The 16,467-nt window shown below is 40.5% G+C and overlaps 2 protein-coding genes across 2 annotated transcripts; one reads left to right on the top strand and one right to left on the bottom strand.

Moving 5' to 3' along the window:
* Window positions 1–237: 237 nt before the first annotated feature.
* On the bottom strand, window positions 238–5,517 carry dusp22b (dual specificity phosphatase 22b). Its single transcript, XM_072364152.1, has 7 exons — window positions 5,356–5,517; window positions 5,033–5,066; window positions 4,869–4,951; window positions 4,130–4,179; window positions 2,082–2,156; window positions 716–887; window positions 238–553 (listed from the first exon to the last, which is right to left on the bottom strand). Exons 1-7 carry the CDS (start codon window positions 5,374–5,376, stop codon window positions 413–415), a joined length of 576 nt encoding a protein of 191 aa, XP_072220253.1. The 5' UTR covers window positions 5,377–5,517; the 3' UTR covers window positions 238–412.
* A 3,087-nt stretch (window positions 5,518–8,604) lies between these two features.
* Window positions 8,605–15,931, top strand: ripk1l (receptor (TNFRSF)-interacting serine-threonine kinase 1, like). The gene is made up of 11 exons (XM_072363848.1): window positions 8,605–8,772; window positions 9,095–9,257; window positions 10,227–10,383; window positions 10,542–10,679; window positions 10,778–11,009; window positions 11,143–11,292; window positions 11,652–11,728; window positions 11,874–11,958; window positions 12,085–12,684; window positions 12,804–12,953; window positions 14,599–15,931. Exons 2-11 carry the CDS (start codon window positions 9,097–9,099, stop codon window positions 14,895–14,897), a joined length of 2,049 nt encoding a protein of 682 aa, XP_072219949.1. The 5' UTR covers window positions 8,605–8,772; window positions 9,095–9,096; the 3' UTR covers window positions 14,898–15,931.
* The last annotated feature ends 536 nt before the right edge of the window (window positions 15,932–16,467 follow it).

A 16,467-nucleotide genomic window follows, 5' to 3' on the forward strand; every position in this document is an offset into this window, starting at 1 on the left:
CTGAACATAAATAAGCCATAGACTGATGTACGAAAATGAGCTTGGTGTTTTTGATGCCACCATGCATGACCTTGCTTTCATAAGTCGACAAACAGGAAGAGAACCAGGAAACACAGCAGTAAAGTGAGTACACAGTGTGTTTTATCTCTGTCTAAATGACAGCCCATCAACCGACAACCTCACTAGGCACTTGGGTTTGATCCTTTTATTTAGCAATTTGAAATCATAGTAACACAGTGAAAAATAAAACATAAGTTTAAAAAAAAACAACAACACAAAAAACATCTATCAATAAATGCTAAAAATGTATATGCACTATACATAATGATCGACTTTTCCACCATTTATGTCCATGATATTTGGAGGATTATTCGTTGGGCTGAATTGCAGAAGATCCCATCAAAAGCTCTCATCAAATACCTCCAGGCGGGCTAGATGCATGTTTTTCTACCTCTTCACTTTTGACCATGGATGCCCTGGCAAGCAAGTCACGTATATCAGCCTCATCATTGAAGGGGTTGTCTTTGTATTTCTTCTGTAGCCATTCTCTGAACTTGGAGGGGGGGGGGGGGGGTTCGGGGGGGGTTCGGGGGGGACACAAAACACTTATGATAATGTAAACTATTTCTTATTATACTGTACACAAATTATGCACGGCTTGAGTTTATGCAGTGGTATATTTAAATTCTCTTACGCCCCATTTCACACGACTGACCTGTTTAGCTTGAGTAGTCTCAAACTCCTGCAGCTGCTGCTGGAAGCCCAGGTTGGGGCCAGCACAGGGCCGGACCACCCTCACGGCAGCCAGCACGTCCTGCCATCCCAGTCCCGTCACCGTCATGATGTAAGCTACCACCAAGGTGACACTCCGGGACACTCCTGCCAAACTATACAAACAGAGGGTAGGACATATGGAGCACTGGAGCCTTTCATTCTTTACTATTTACTTTTGAATCTCATATGCAAATTGCTAAATGCAAACATGTAGAAAAAAAAACAGTTTTTACGGTGTATACTTTCTGATGGAGAATGACAGCGAGTATCAATGTCCCATGAGCTTTAGAGGCAAGAATAGCTCTTTCGCCGCTATCATATTCTTAATATACATTGTGAGAGGAGTTTTGAAGAGGTGCCTTCAGCGCTGACATATGCTTGTTGGCAGTGGAACATGGAATGGCACTAAGCTGGACACAGATATGGCTGTCTCAGTTAACAGCAGTTATATTCTGCACATGTCAACACCAAATCCTGGCTTAAGAAACACGCGTGCCATATTCAGTCAGTAACTGCTATTAGTAATCAGGATCTGTACGACATATTTAATATGCTGCTTTGAAAGTGCAACTCTGACATTAGTGACAAAGTGCAAATCATTGCTTATTTTTGCTCGTCCTCCATTTCAAAAGAATATTAGATAAATATGCTAGATCCAGGAGATTGTTAAGAGTTTTGAGGTTTGTTTCCGTGGTTAAGATGCTATTCTCACAATCACGGTAGGAGTTGAAAACCTTATCCTTGCTCAAAGATTTCACATTATTGCTACATAAATTAAACATATAGCATAAGTGACACCAGACTGAAAGATCACACATGTGCAGAAAATCAAATGCAGGAACTGCAATGAAAAATTGTGGAAGTGAGGTATAAATACTGATAAATTCACACAAACACGTCACACATTTAAATGAGCCTTGGCTTTTGGAATGATTCTTTGAAGAAGACATATTGAGTACAGTAGAGAAACCTTAGTGCCTGCAGGTCTTATAAATAGCCACGTGTATTTCTGAGAAGACCTTTTGTTTAACCAAATATAACTTCATGCTGTCAACACATTGTGAACTACCACACTACACAGAAAATGTGGCAAGACTTGTTACTGTACTCCGTTTTGGGAAGTTCAAGAATAGGCCTTCTTTTTTTATTTAATCTTGTCTGTGCAGCAGCTACACATGGCTTCACTTGTGCACTTGTGTGCTGTGATGTCAGTTTTCTAAGGTCAGCGTGGAAAGTAAATTTACGTTTGCATCTGTACAATGGAAATCTGTCTAGTTTAGTAACTTAAATGGCAAATGTTGTCTCACCAGTGAACAAGGCAGCCCTCTCCTTTCAGACGGGACTCGTGCATGAACATTATACTTTGTTTAAAATGCTGAGTCCTATGGAGCATAAGAAAACGCTTGTTATAACAGGTCATACTCACACTGAACTTCAATGATAGCACAACAATATCTGCCGTTTCCACTGTTATTTTGTTCTCGCATGGATCTAACAGCTGACTTGTTGTTTACACATGTTTAAACATAGTTTGCTGTTGAGTGTCTTTACTTTTTAGACCATCCAGGTGTAAATGTTTCCAAAACAGATTGGTCAAAACTCTCCCTCCTCGAGAACAGAACAGGATCAGGGTATGTTTATCTCAGGTTTGAAAGAGTCGGTGTGATATTTCACACAACACGTTTCAAACACCAAGCATTCTTTACACAAGATGGGTATAAAGCAAATGGGGGCGGCGAGGGTTACAGCTGCATTAATGTCTGAGGTATCTATAGGGGTGTTTGAAAGATTGTGAGAATGTTTAGATTTCTGCATTGCTGTGACCAAAAACGGCATGAAGTTCTCACACAAATCTTAAATGTAGATGAGGAGAACACAGATCACAAAATGAGACAAAAACATTTTATTTGGCCATTTCACTGGTAGGGAAAATTATCCCTTGCAACAAATCTATGAGTGGCAAAAGCTTTAAGGCCAAAGTATTTATACTTTATATATATAACGTATATACTTAAACTATATATGAGATTTACATTTCCTGTAACTGTTAATTAGTCCTGTGCATCTGCTTGGAGGAATTTCAGCCCATTCCAGCCTCATCTCTGGGATGTTGGTGGGTTTCCTTAATGGATAAGCTTGCTTTAGGTCCTTCAACAAGGGCTTTCACCTTGACATTCCAAAACATGAACTTTCTTCTTCTCTTAAGGCTTAGGCTCACTGTCTTTTGGCATGGTCCACTTTCTTCCTTCGGACGTTGCCTAAACCATGTTTTACAGATTGAATTTGGTCCTCATGTTGGAATGCAGGGTTATGCTTTCTCCACCTGCACACAATGGGTACGATTGAGGAGTCGAAAAAAAGCATCCCATGGTCTTTTCCTAAGTTCTTTTCCTTGACTTCTATGGAAGATGTCACGGGGTTAAGGAAAGATGGTTCTCATATTTATCCACACAAATCACTGTACAGCTGGATGAAAATAAAGTGTCGCTATGACACTTGCTGCCGCAAAGAACGTGGGATGGAATTATCTCCTTTCTTTCAATGAGGATGGTCTGGTAGAGCCTATGCTAAAGTATTGAAGCTCCATTACATGACATCAAACAGCACTTCTCTTAGCTGCTGCTCAGACACTTCTGGGACATTTCACTCAGTTAGAGAGGCTCATAAGCAAAGCAGACTAGTCAAACAGACCCAGTGTGTCTGACAGTGGACTGGTCCAAATTCCTAGAGAGGCCTTTTTTAAACCCTTTTCCAGTCTAACAAGCATCAACAACTCTTTTTCGTCTTTTTTGTCATAAATTTCCTTTGTTCATCCATGATACATTTACGCAAACGTAATTGGTGAAAATCAAACTTCGATCGAATGATGTTTTGAATCACACATATAAAGTAATACAGACAATTCTAAATCAGCAAGTGGAACGGATTCATGAGCCTTACCCCTGTGTGTTGGTGAGAGGGGAAATGGGTTGGGGTAGTAGATCAGTACTGAGATCTGTTCTGCTAAAAGACGGTGTGAGGTGTAACACTGAGCTTAGAGGACTGTGCACCACTTTTTTTTTTTTTTTCTTCACAGAAGAAAAAACAAGTGCAAGTCTACGTCTTGTATTCATGACAAAGTAACAGCCATTCACCAACAGCTGAATGCAGCTGTGCTGCTGTGGTGTACGTGAAACAATGAGTTCACAGTAAAATGGTGAGCTTGTGAAAGCATATCATTTACACGTTAGCTTGAAGAAAATGAACCTCAGACACCTACGCATTGCAGCCTCAAATGGATGTGGTTTTCTCTCGCTACGCCTCAGCTTTTCATTGTTGTGCGCCGTGTTGTTGTGCTGCACATTTTGCTACTTACAGGTTTTGTGTGGGCAGGTCAGCTGCTGTAATGCAGAGATAGGTCATCTCCTAGTGGACAAAGCAAACTAGTTACCTGTCAGCAGTCAGTTGCTCCGATGTACTCAGCACAAATCAGTGAACAAAAGGCAAAGAATTGACGCATTTGTAGTTTCACAAAATGTTTGCGTGTGTGTTGCTAATGGCTGAACATAGTCTGGATGTGATAGAATTCTAAGCTGATTTATGACCATTATGGAACTAAGAAACAGATGCTTTTGACATCTTAACTTTAAGAGTGAGTTGATAATACATTTAATAATCCAGAAAAAGTCATGATAATGAAGCCAGACTGTATAGTCTACACTGACTGAGGCAAGAACAAAACCACCTACTCCAACACCTCCACAAGCTCACAACTCAGCACACTCACTCAACTGTTGTTGACTGGCATTCTCCGTGATACTCTAAGAATCACATGAGCAATTCCTCTGCTAAGTGTTTACTCGCTCAGGAATGACAATTGTAAGATCAAGAAGAGGCAGCACCAGTGACAATAACTCCACTCCTTCCCGAATAACCTGACAGACTGCTTTACGAGCTGTGTCTGCTTTATGGGTCTGACCATTTCCAAAAAAAAAAAAACTGAGCCTCAGCCAAAATCAGCCTGTTCAGCTGCCTTTGTGTCTTTACCCCGCCTAAAGATGAACTCAAGATGCACTTTTTTCCTTTTAAACACCTGAGGGCTGGGATGTTCTCACCTGCAGGATAGGAGCTGCACTGTCATGAATGGACAGGATGTGTGTAATGTTGTTTCTGGCTAACTGTTCTCTGTCTCTCGCATCTAGGAAGACATGTAACAAAAATCAATCACCACAGTTATGTGCAACTATGTCAAGTTAAAAAAAGTAATGTTTGACATCACCTTTAAAATTCCCCAAATATAAGTCCGGGAGGACCTACAGGGAAAGAGAAAACGGTGTGTAGTCAAATGCATCAATAACAGTGATTGATTACAAGAACTGAAACATCTTTAACAGCTGACTTAAAGTGACAACCTGGAGATATGAAGTGATAATTAGAAATAGTTAATTCATTGTTTACATTGAAATGGGATATCAATAAATGATTAACTTCAGTCTATCAATAATATATGCACACACGCAGAAAGAAATTTACAATCCTTAAACCACACCATTCAAATGAGGACAGCTCCGCGCATGAATCAGATGGAAATCCGTACCGTACCTTGTTGATGCCATTACCCATGCCGAAAGATACAGACAGCTCAAACAATGTCACACGCGGTTTCCTTGCTGTTTAAAAAAGCTTTTTGCAAGTCGAATGCTTCCCAAATCCACGGGAGAGCAAACGCAGCTGCTCTTGTTTGAGCAAGCCAAGCACTGCTCCCCAAGCTTCTCGTGGTGAATCATGGGAGTTGTAGTTTATTTGTATGGGAGGGCTCCGTGAACCTTCATGTCTTGATACTCACGTAGAATATCAATCTTTTATATTAATATGTTGCCTTCCGGCCCATTGGCAACAAAAAGGCTACTCGACCCTCTTAAGGCTACTTCACTGAAAAACAGGAAACAGGTGCTATTACCACTTACTGAAATATGTGCAACCCTAAATAGAAGAACAATATATTGGTCAAAAAGAGTCTATCAAGGTGAACCCTCACTCAATCAAATTGAGGTCCAGGGGAGGATTCCTAACTCCTTGATTTCTGTTGCCACTGCTTATCAGTCCCGTTTTATGTATTTTGTCATACTTGAACCTTTTCTTTCTCTTTCGTTTCTTTAAGAATAGCTTCTAGACAGCCACCCTCCAATGAAGACCACTTCTGGATGGATCAAATGAAAGTTTAGATGCATCTTTTGGGGAAAATGACATAAATAGGTGAATAGCTTTTTTCTTCATTTTCAAATTTAAAAGATCATCTTTTTCAAATAAAACACACCATTCCAAAAGGTCTTGATGAGTTTTGAAGCTTTTTCTTTTTTTTTTTAAATCAAATTTGTCCTGACCAAGAAAGACAACAGCTCAGACGAGCAGCTTATGTCCATAAATCACCAGTTATCATAAGTAGGGACAGCAATAATCAAGTATAATATTTACAGCCAAATTCATTTGGTGAGAGCAGCTGTTTAAAGTTCAAGCTGTTTTTGGAGCTTAGTGTGAGTCCCAGCAGCCACAGTGCAAAGTTTAACTTGATACAATACAATAATTGTCATACTATAAAAAAAAAATTCTCAGAAAGAATGACGCCAATATTGTGCCTTGTACAGGCAGGACTTATCTATGTGTCAACGCTAAGACAATTCTGATGAATCAGCGCTTGTGGTGCCAACAACTGCACAAGGTTGGCCTTAAGGGAAGCTGAACAAGGAGGAGTTATGTTCTCCAAGAGAGTGATACAAAATTACCTTTTCAAAAGCTCTCATTAACAAGAGGAGAGTTTGTGGTTCTGTGGACAGATGAGAGGTCATTTGACTTGTCTTGATACAAAGACATGGCTTTCATTTAGTGAAAGACAGGGAAAGCATTCCAACCCAAGAACATCATCCCCTTGGTCAAGCATGGCGTTACTCTTTAAGGGTGTTTTTTTAATCCATATAACATGCAAAAAGAGGAGCACAAAGGATAATTTGCAATAAAACTTGGCCTTTGGCAGCAGACCATCAACATAGCATAGAAAAAGACACTTTATAGTCAAGAAATGATGATCAGAGAAAATATCATATTTTGCAGTGGTCCAGAATCCGAACCCAAATCCCTTCCAGGATATGTGGAGTTAATTAAAGAGCGTGAAGGCAAGGGAGCATCAAAGTCCTGGTGAACATCATGGAAGATGAGAGCAAATTCTCACTGAAGACATTCAGAAAGATTCTTAAATATGATAAAGGTAAACAAAGACTTTGACACTGATTATCAAGACAGACCAAATAAATAAGCACATGGCCTTTTTTATCAAGAAAAAAAAAAAAGGTTTGAATTTAACATTAACATCTCTAACACAGCGTATCATCATGTTTTGTCTCATAAAAGACCTTTAACGGGGAGGAACAAACTTGCCAACAACACAAAAGTCATTCGACGGCTGACACAGGCATTGAGAAGCCAGTTACGAGCACATGGGCAGCAACTGTGTCTCTATTACACGGAAAGCATGACACCTGGCAGTTCTGTGCAGATTATTATCATGATAACAACATCAACAGGAAGTTCTATTACCCACTGCCCCACATTGACAGCACGTTTACAATGCAGGCACCAGTTGCTTAAACTTCCTGGTGATCTGTTGTTGTTCTGTGTGTGCGACCACCAGACTACAGCTTGAATGGGAGGAAGAGCCTGCAGCAGACGTGTAGTGACTATTTGAATTGGTCAACCATGACATTTCTTTTGTTCTTGCCACAGACTTAGTTTCTCAGTTTCACTGGATCTGCAGAGCAGTTCAAGTACTTTTCAAGTACACTTGAACAGTTTTTAAAATAGCTTGAAATTGTGTTGGTTTCAAGTTGTTTTAAATGTGTGAATCTACTACTATTACTAAAAGGTAACTTGAATTACAACAGCCTTATTGAAAAGAAATGTCAGACAATCTGATCTACATTTCCTAAATTACCCAACAAGCAGTTATAATGGTGGACTGAATGTATTTGGCATGCACATTAACTGAGATCATTCAGTTCATCAGTTTGTTTGTCTAACTTTCAGTAACAGCTCGATTACTCATTAACTGTAACAGAAAACTGGAAAGTTATCTGAATAACCTGCAGATTACCAGCAATAAATGTGAATAACAGAAAAAGAAAAAAAAAAGTAAGCCACTAAACTGGCGCAACACGAAAAGGTAAATCCGATACTACTTTGTTGTGGTTTTAGTGTGCAAAAAGGAGGAATTTATAGTGTAGGCGTTGACAGATAGGCTGCCCAAAATGTAGGCCTACATGTCATGCATTGCCCACACTGCCATAAGCTACAATTCAGGTGGTTTCCCGCTCTACTTTTATTCAAATGCATGTTTTTATCAATGAACTTGCCCCCCCCCCCCCCCCCCCCTTTTCTGGGCAATGGTGTTATTTAAGTTGTGCTGTGATAATTACATAATTACATGGAATTGGTTTTTCGCTGCTCCTCCAAGTCTTTACATTTTGTTAAATAATTTTTCCTGTTCTGAAAAAATGTGTACTATTTTGTTTCTGATAGCAGATGCTGTTTCTAGTCACATAGGAAAGCGAGAACAATGCATCAGTATCAACGTCAATTCTCAAACATCTTGTGGAGAAAGTTGCCCACATGTCCGGAGCAATTATTGATTTTAACCAGTAGGTGGCAGCATTGGCACACGCCGAGATGTCGTCGGAGCTAAGAAGAGAAATACCCACCTAAAGGGGAAAAATCAACAAAAGAGAAATGTCAGAAGAAAGGACGTTTTAAATCTAATGTATATTTGTTTTTTGTTTTTTTTTAGACGTGGTTTAGGCTTTTGAACCCCCCCCCAAACCCAAATCAACTAGCCGCCCTGGCTCTTTTATCTGTTATCGACTAGTCGGGCTGTATGCTTTAGCTGTCGTTTCAGTTTTAAAGTTGCATGTCAAAAGAAAACCCGGATATACTAAGAAAAGTGCCTTTACTCGGACTTTAAAGCACCTTATGGTAACAGTTTGATCTTGATTATATTTAATTTCAGAGTGTAAATGGGATTTAGCCAAAGCAGTATTTGGGCTATGAGTCTGGCTTTAAAAGTTAAGTTTGATTTGCTGCCGAAACTTTGCGACATGTGAAGCGTTAGCTTATCTCTGGGTAGTCAACTGTTTTGAGCGTTACGGATGGTAGTTTTCGCCTGGCCAGTCTTCCACTGTGTTTCCTGGTGATACGTCTTATGTGTGTTAAACGGTGTTCAGACATTTACTACGTTGTCATGCGTGTGTAAGAGCTGTAGTTCTCCTGGTTTCGATGTTTGTTTGGTTTTTCGCAGGTATGGCCACCGCGCCTAAGTTCTCACTACACATGAAATCGACTGATCTCATTAAGAGGGAGCCCCTGGACTACGGAGGATTTGGAGAGGTGTACTTGTGCTACCATGTAACCCTCGGACATGTGGTGTTAAAGACGGTGTATACAGGTCCTCTTCGCAACCAGTAAGTGCTCTTATTATTTGCTACTGAGTGAACCGTCCCGGGGATTCCCCTTGGCCAAATTGTAACTTGAATCATGTGTCCAGCGCGACACAACAACAGAAAAAAAAGGCTTTGAACGCAACATGGTGAGGCAGCCTGTGGTTGGACTTTTTTATGAGAGCACACAGGAGGTGCGAAAGAGATCAATCAGTTTTCTACTTTACTTATGTGCAAAGAGATATGCCTCATATCAGATGTTATTCAGTTGTGAGTGTGCTGTGAAAAAGTCTTTCTTCTTTTTAATCACTTCCTCTCAACAGGGGTGTCGATATAGGTCTGACATCCGTGTTTCAGATCAGATACATTCCTGTTTCACATTTGCAGCCTTTTCCTAAAAAAAAAACGACAGTAAATGTTATTGTTATAAATCACAGTTATTGGAAGAAAGTATTTAATTAAATTAGTTATTAATAAAACAAATGCAGAAGGGTTGCATATGTTATTTCTATATAAAATGTCTATTTGTTGAATATAGCTAGCTCTGATGCTTTGTATCACCCCATGTACCTGAATGCCTTCAAGTGCACATTTCTGGGCAATGTAGGGAAGGGACATTCATCAAACGATGAAGGGACATTGTTTGAGTTAAAGCCTACAAGGCTGTCATTCATTTATAAGCGCTGTGTTTGATTTGCTTCCTTGTTTTGGCCTTTGTCATTCTCTTTTTTTTTGTGTCCCCTCATCTCTGCCCTCCTGCCTCTCTGTGACCCATGCAACAATCACAGCAAGATGTCTTTTAGAACTTTAACTTCTTTTCTCTCAAAAACTTCAACATAATATGTTCAACCTGACTACAAACTATGGGAGTGGATGAACCGAGCATAGAATATTAGACATGCGTGTCCTTCTGTTCTGTCCCCAAACCCTGCTATAAGGGCGCTAAGATTCACTGATGATGCACTTTTTGTCACTTGCCACTTCACTTTCCAGAGAAAGTCAAAGATTGCTGCTGGAGGAGGGGAATATCATGGCAAGCCTGAACCATGAGCGTGTGGTGAAGCTGCTGGGTGTGATTATGGAGGATAGAGATTGCTCTCTTGTCATGGAGCTCCTCCCCAGAGGAAACCTTTTAGTCATGCTGGAGACGGTGAGTAGGTGTGAAATCTCTAGCAATGCGGAAAAGGGAGAGGTTCATTGATATACGTGACATACATGTCGGCATTAGTTGTGTGTTCAGCCTTACATAATTCACTTTATACGATCAAGAACTAAAGGACTGGTTCACCAAATTCTGCCTGTTCTTAGGTCGATGTCCCAGTGTCCATCAAAGGAAGGATCATCTTAGAGATTTTGGAAGGGATGGTCTACCTCACAGAGAAGCATGTCGTACACAAGGACATCAAGCCAGAAAACATTTTAGTGGATAAGGATTTTCACATCAAGGTACATAAAACTTGAAGACTCATGACACATTGACGATTCAGCCGCCATGCATCTACAGCAGTCACGGTATGTCTTTTTATGCCTCAATGGTTTTTTAGATTGCAGACCTTGGCCTGGCCACCTGTCAGACATGGAGCAAACTCACAAAGGAGGAGTCCCGCATGAAGAGTCGTAGAGGGTGGTCAGGTGAGACGAGAGGTGCTGGCACCCTAAGCTACATGGCCCCGGAGCACCTGGAGAGTATCCACACACCCTCCACTGAGAAGTCTGACGTGTACAGTTTCGCAGTCGTGGTTTGGGTCATTCTCAGCAGGCAGGAACCATATGCAAGTAAGCTGGGATGAGGAAACGCGCAGAAGTTTCTAAAACAAGACAAAAGTTGAACATTCGGAGGATCCGCAGGGAAACAGTGAGTCGCTGTTGCCGTTCTGCAGATATTCAAAGTAAGAATTTCTTTGTCCAGACGCCAGAAGCGAGGACCAGATGAGCCAGTGTGTTCGCAACGGTGACCGACCAGCAGAGGACCACATTCCAAAGGACACGCCAGCAGAGATAATTCAGCTTATGAAGAGATGCTGGGATCACAATCCTCAGCAACGACCAACATTTAAAGGTGTGCCTTTTTTATTACGCATTTATTAAGCAATGTTGTTGTTTTTTTTTGTTGTTTTTTTTTTAAATCAAGCTTAAAGTTTGACTGAGACCTACTTTTACTTTTGTCTTTTGGTTCCTTTGTAACTAATCTGCATAATGACATAAAACAATGATATTAATGTAAAGATTCTGTTGTTATATTGTACACTTTGCACATTTTGAAGCTTGGACAGTTTTCAATCTGCATCTACCAAGTACACAGGGCTTCTATTTATAGCGCTCACATGAAGCCATTTCTCGTATCTTTTATTCGTACTATCATTTCTCGTCAGTATTATTTATTTAGTCTCCACTCTCCCTTTTTTGTCTTTCATGCAGAGGCCTACAACTCCTTCCTTCCTTTCTACATGGAAAAACTTGAAAAACTAGTGGAGAGCGATTTATGTGTTCTAAGGGTGAATATATTTTATTCAGTATTTGAGCTTGTAGTCTTGTGACATAATGGACAAAGACACAAAGCACTAAATCTTAAATTAGAATTATAGCTAAATGCATATTTTATATGTGTGTATTTACTTCTTTTTAACGTTTTTTCAACAGAAAGAATACGAAGGACCAGGCGAACTTGTTGAGAAGATGAAAAAGCTGTCTGTGACCCCAGAATCTTTTTCTACAATCGATCATGGTTGGTAGTTATGATAACTACAACTTTCACTTTTATGTACTGTTTTACATTTAAAATTCTTAGTCTTCGGAAATCTTGACAGTTGCAGAAATGTCTTTATTGCAATAATCTCTCTCCTTACTTTAGATTGCCCAGCCCCTTTGGTGAGCTCAGATAGAAATGTCTCCATGCCAGTTGAAGCCAGCATCGAGGATCTGCATGACATCCAGTCTGAACCCTCCAGGGAATTGATCCAGGAAGATGCGAGGGCTCTTGGAAGCCCTTTAGAGCTGGAGGAGAAACTGAATCGGGAGCTTCAGTATCACAAACACGGCAGCTATAATTGTGAGGGCCAACTTGAGGCTGCCAGCTATCACAACGCCTCAAATCCTTTCCTGCAAAACCATCTCAGTGCCTCAGATTACTCTGTGAGACAAATGATACAAGACAGATCCTCTGTCCATTCGTGGACCAAAGCTGAGCTGATGCATCCCACCGGTCAGGAGGAGGATTTGAATCGCTCCACTTCGGAGATGTGTGATTTCATGAACACCCTCCATACTCCATCCCATTTACATACATCTGCCAGCACATCTTCTCTGCCACAGTTTAACCAGCAACATCCGCACTCCCACCTTGATCGCCAGCAGTCCTGGCCAGCTTACCCAGTCTCTGACACTGTTGCCCCAGATATTACTCCAGGGCGTCTTCTGACACCTTCAAAGAGTGGCTCACTCCAGGATGCAGGTACACGGAAATATGTCTCTTTTAGCTAATTCTATCACCAGATGTTTGCAACCTTTTTGTGTTGTCTTTGACTGCTATACAGTAGAGTGATTCTACCCCTGTGGTTGTGCACGTTCCAGGATCCCTTTACATCCATAATGCTAGTGGGATCCAGATCGGAAACAACAACGCAATGAGTATCAGAGGATGCGAGAGCCCTCTTAGCTCATTATCTATCTCTGCTAATGGCTGTGCTGCATCCCCCATCCAAGAAGGTATTCTTAAATATGGTAAGTCGCAGCATTTCTTATCTGAAACTGATGTGTCAGTGTGCCTGTGTATTATTTAGGCACTCACACTGTAACTGAGTTTATTGCTGATTATTTTTCACAGTGACCTTTCAAATAATAACATTTCTGAAATCCTGACATTTCTTGTTTTATCTGACCAAAGGTCTAAAGCAAAAATATATTTCGGTTAATTTGTATTTCCAATGACTGACACAAGTATTAAATCAGTGCAGTTTAAAGACGGCCTGATAGCGATGCAAGCAGGAGTTATGCTTACATTCAGTGTCACAAAGTGGCTCTAACAAATCTGTTTCATTTCCTTATTCCTAAAGCTTCTATGTAGCAAACACCCTGTTTGCTGGCTTGTGGTCCGCTTTAGTCTGTTTTTGTCCGCCGATGGCTGCTAATCTTGGCACGTCAGTAACCCCTGACGGTTTGAATGTGTTTAGTCTTAAATCTAGCAGGCTGTCACGTGAAGATTAGCATCTCTTTTCCAGTAGAGACCTGCTAACGTTAAATTCAATCGGCAGACTTGAAACTTCAAAATCCAATAAAGGAAGAATTGATTCAAACGGCAACAAAAGCGATCAAATATGTCAGATAAGAAAGGCTTTGAGTTTAAGGCACATTTGCAGTTAATTCAGTCCGAAAGGTGTACATGCACATGAAACCATATATTAAGTATTTACTGGATTATGTACAGCAGAAAATCGTCTGAAATCTCTGGGAAGAGATGTGAGTTAGTTTGAAAGCTTCAGTACTTTGTGAACAGATTGCATGAAATACTTCCAGATTGTAAAGAAGTTAATCCAAGTGGTTAAAACAGAAGAAAAGTGAATAGGCAGACTGAAGACATATTAAGCTCTGGGCTGGGAAGGAAGCAGGGGCATGAAAAAAATGTTAGAATAAAAGCTAATGAAAAGTTGCCTATCGATTAGGAATAAATGTATAATTTTTTTTGTAATGTAAACAATAATGGACCAAAGTTACTGATAATGGCGCGGAGGCTTGGAATTTATGATTTATGATAGTTCCTGGAGTTGACAAATCTCATCAGTGAAGCCAAAGCGCAGCTGTCCCTGTGTTCTAACCGGGGCTCAAACCCAGACTGTGTCGGCTGCAAGATGTTTGGTGAAACTGACAAATGATTCTGGAATGATTAAAGGAAGTTTAGCTGTCGAGATGAGAGCCACTAAAGGTTAGTGGCAGAGGAAGCTGCAGACCCCACATGTTGTGTAGAGTCTTTAATCAACGGATCAGATCAGAGGAACAGCGTCGAGCCACTGGTGATGATGTGTATCGTATCAGCGCTTACAGTTGTTTTTTTTGTTTTTTTTAACCCTACTAAAGGTGAAAATCTATACAGGGAACTGAAAAAAAGAAGGCTAAGGAGGCTATTTTGCCTGTAAGAAAAGAAAATTAAATCACTTTAGTGCTTACTCAGCGCTGATTTCATCTGACTCATCAAAAAAATCCGACATTTGGTTGAGTAACAAATTTGATGCATTACTCAACTGCAGCATTTCCGTACGAGCAGTTCATCACCGCAGCACTTTCCAGTTCTGCGACACTGTGCACGTGAAAGCGTTTTCCCCCTGTTTTAACAAATAATCACTCGTTCATTGCCGCTCTCTGTTTTGTTCAGACGACCATGCGGTGACAGAGGAGCATCTGGATCTGCTGAGGGACAACATTGGGATCAATTGGAAATTGTGTGCACGCCGCCTGGGCCTGAGCGGTGTGGAAATAGAAACCATAGAGCATGACTACTACCGTGACGGCCTGCCAGAGATGGTGCACCAGATGCTGGAGCGCTGGAAAATGAAGGAGGGATGTATCGGCTGCACGATTGGGAAGCTTTGTCGAGCTCTGAAGGGAAATATAAAAGTCGATGTCATCCAGAAAATATTGGACAAATGCAGTTCTCCTTCCTTCATGACATAGACTTTTTGCAGCTCTGCAGTGACCATGGTTTTCTTAACTATGTCCAAAGGCCCCCATTTTAACCAAAATGTTGGAACAGAGAAAACACAACAGATCAGATCAGATAAGATTTTTTCTTTTTTTTAAATTCAGGAATAATGTCTTGGTTACTCGTGCTAATTACGCTGTTCCCTGCCGGCGGTTTGGGGTGATTCAGCGCCGTCTGAGAATCATCACGTCGGTCGTAACAGCGATGGTCACGAGCTCATGCTGCGTTTTCAAATGACCACTTGGACTTTTTCCCCAAAGCCTGCCGGGATGAGCAGAGAACATGTTCCTTGGTCAGGTTCTTCCGTTCATTTTCAAAATCATTCGTCATTTTTTTGTTATTCACTTTACAGCAATAACACTGATGATGTTTATTCTATCATACCATATGGGGCCAAAGCCAGACTCTGTGGAGTATTTGCTTGTTGAAATTGGCCATCGTATGTGTGAAAAGCTACTTCCGTTTTAACAGAATAATGAAGGTATACTCACCACACATGTAATGACTCCAGTCACAGACCAGGTGAGGTCGGTAAGCCTTTAAACAAGCTGAGGACCTTACTTGAGTTTTCAGAAAAGGTTAAATGTTAATTGTACAGAAGAATGAAAGCCCTGCACTGCAGCAATCCTGAATGTCATGAGAAAACATTTTTTATTTGGACTTTCAGGCTGGCTGTTCATCACGTTCCACCATGAACCACTGAAACACAAACATCGTAAAGTACTTATTAGCTGCTCGTTTGGTTGTTCACTTCAGGACTTACTCCAGTGACGTCGTATTTTCTTCAATCAAATCAGCTAATGTTGTTGTACAATGTCAAACATTTCGTTTATTTCTTTGAGTTGTGCTCATGTTTTCGTCTAATCATTGCAAAATTCAGTGACCTTTTTGCAGCCATCTTCAGACTCTTCTCCCTCTTCGCATCTGTGATCCTTATGAGCTGTAATCCTCTCGAACGCTGTTTTGAAAATTCACAATAAAAGATGTACATATATTTCTTAAACTACAGAGGTATTTCTCGCATTTTATTTTCCACACTAAGCAATTTAAGCCCGATTGTTTGAGGCTTAATATTGTTTCTAGGTCAGCATTTCTCCATTATTTTCTTGGTTTTATTCCGCAATGAGTTGTATTTATTAATGTGTTGCATTTTCTTTTTTACGATACATTCATACTGTGTCATGTCTCCATGTCACTGAACAAGACGTTTCACTTTGAGGCATCTGACGCCTACCGCAGATTTAGGAAGGTCAGTCATTCGAGGTCTACCATACTACTAACACCAAGTGATAACACGAACCATGTGTCCTAAATGAAACTGGAAGCTTTGCATCGGGAAGTTCAGTCTGAAAAAGCAAGTATTTGTGAATGTGAAGAAGCACAGAGTGCAGAAGTTCAAAGAGGAAAGCAAATGGTCTGTTTCTCTGTTGTTGAAAAGATGCTGGATTTCAGAATTTTGAATGGATTACAGAAGTGATCATGATGGTCTTTAGCACGTCAGACACATATTTTTATTCAGTTCATGTAAGTCTTAACAGAGCA

Source organism: Leuresthes tenuis, unplaced genomic scaffold, assembly GCF_036924035.1.
Source record: "Leuresthes tenuis unplaced genomic scaffold, fLeuTen1.0.hap1 SCAF_14, whole genome shotgun sequence".
Classification (NCBI taxonomy): domain Eukaryota; kingdom Metazoa; phylum Chordata; class Actinopteri; order Atheriniformes; family Atherinopsidae; genus Leuresthes; species Leuresthes tenuis.

Coding starts and splice junctions, on each gene's coding strand:
- dusp22b (XM_072364152.1), bottom strand. CDS start 5,376: ATGGGTAATGGCATCAACAAG. Junction 4,180..4,868: donor GTGCAGCTCCTATCCTGCAG/GTGAGAACATCC, acceptor TTTGTCCACTAG/GAGATGACCTATCTCTGCAT. Junction 888..2,081: donor GAGGGCTGCCTTGTTCACTG/GTGAGACAACAT, acceptor CTGTTTGTATAG/TTTGGCAGGAGTGTCCCGGA.
- ripk1l (XM_072363848.1), top strand. CDS start 9,097: ATGGCCACCGCGCCTAAGTTCTCACTACACATGAAATCGACTGATCTC. Junction 11,010..11,142: donor CAGGCAGGAACCATATGCAA/GTAAGCTGGGAT, acceptor TTCTTTGTCCAG/ACGCCAGAAGCGAGGACCAG. Junction 11,959..12,084: donor TTTTTCTACAATCGATCATG/GTTGGTAGTTAT, acceptor TCCTTACTTTAG/ATTGCCCAGCCCCTTTGGTG.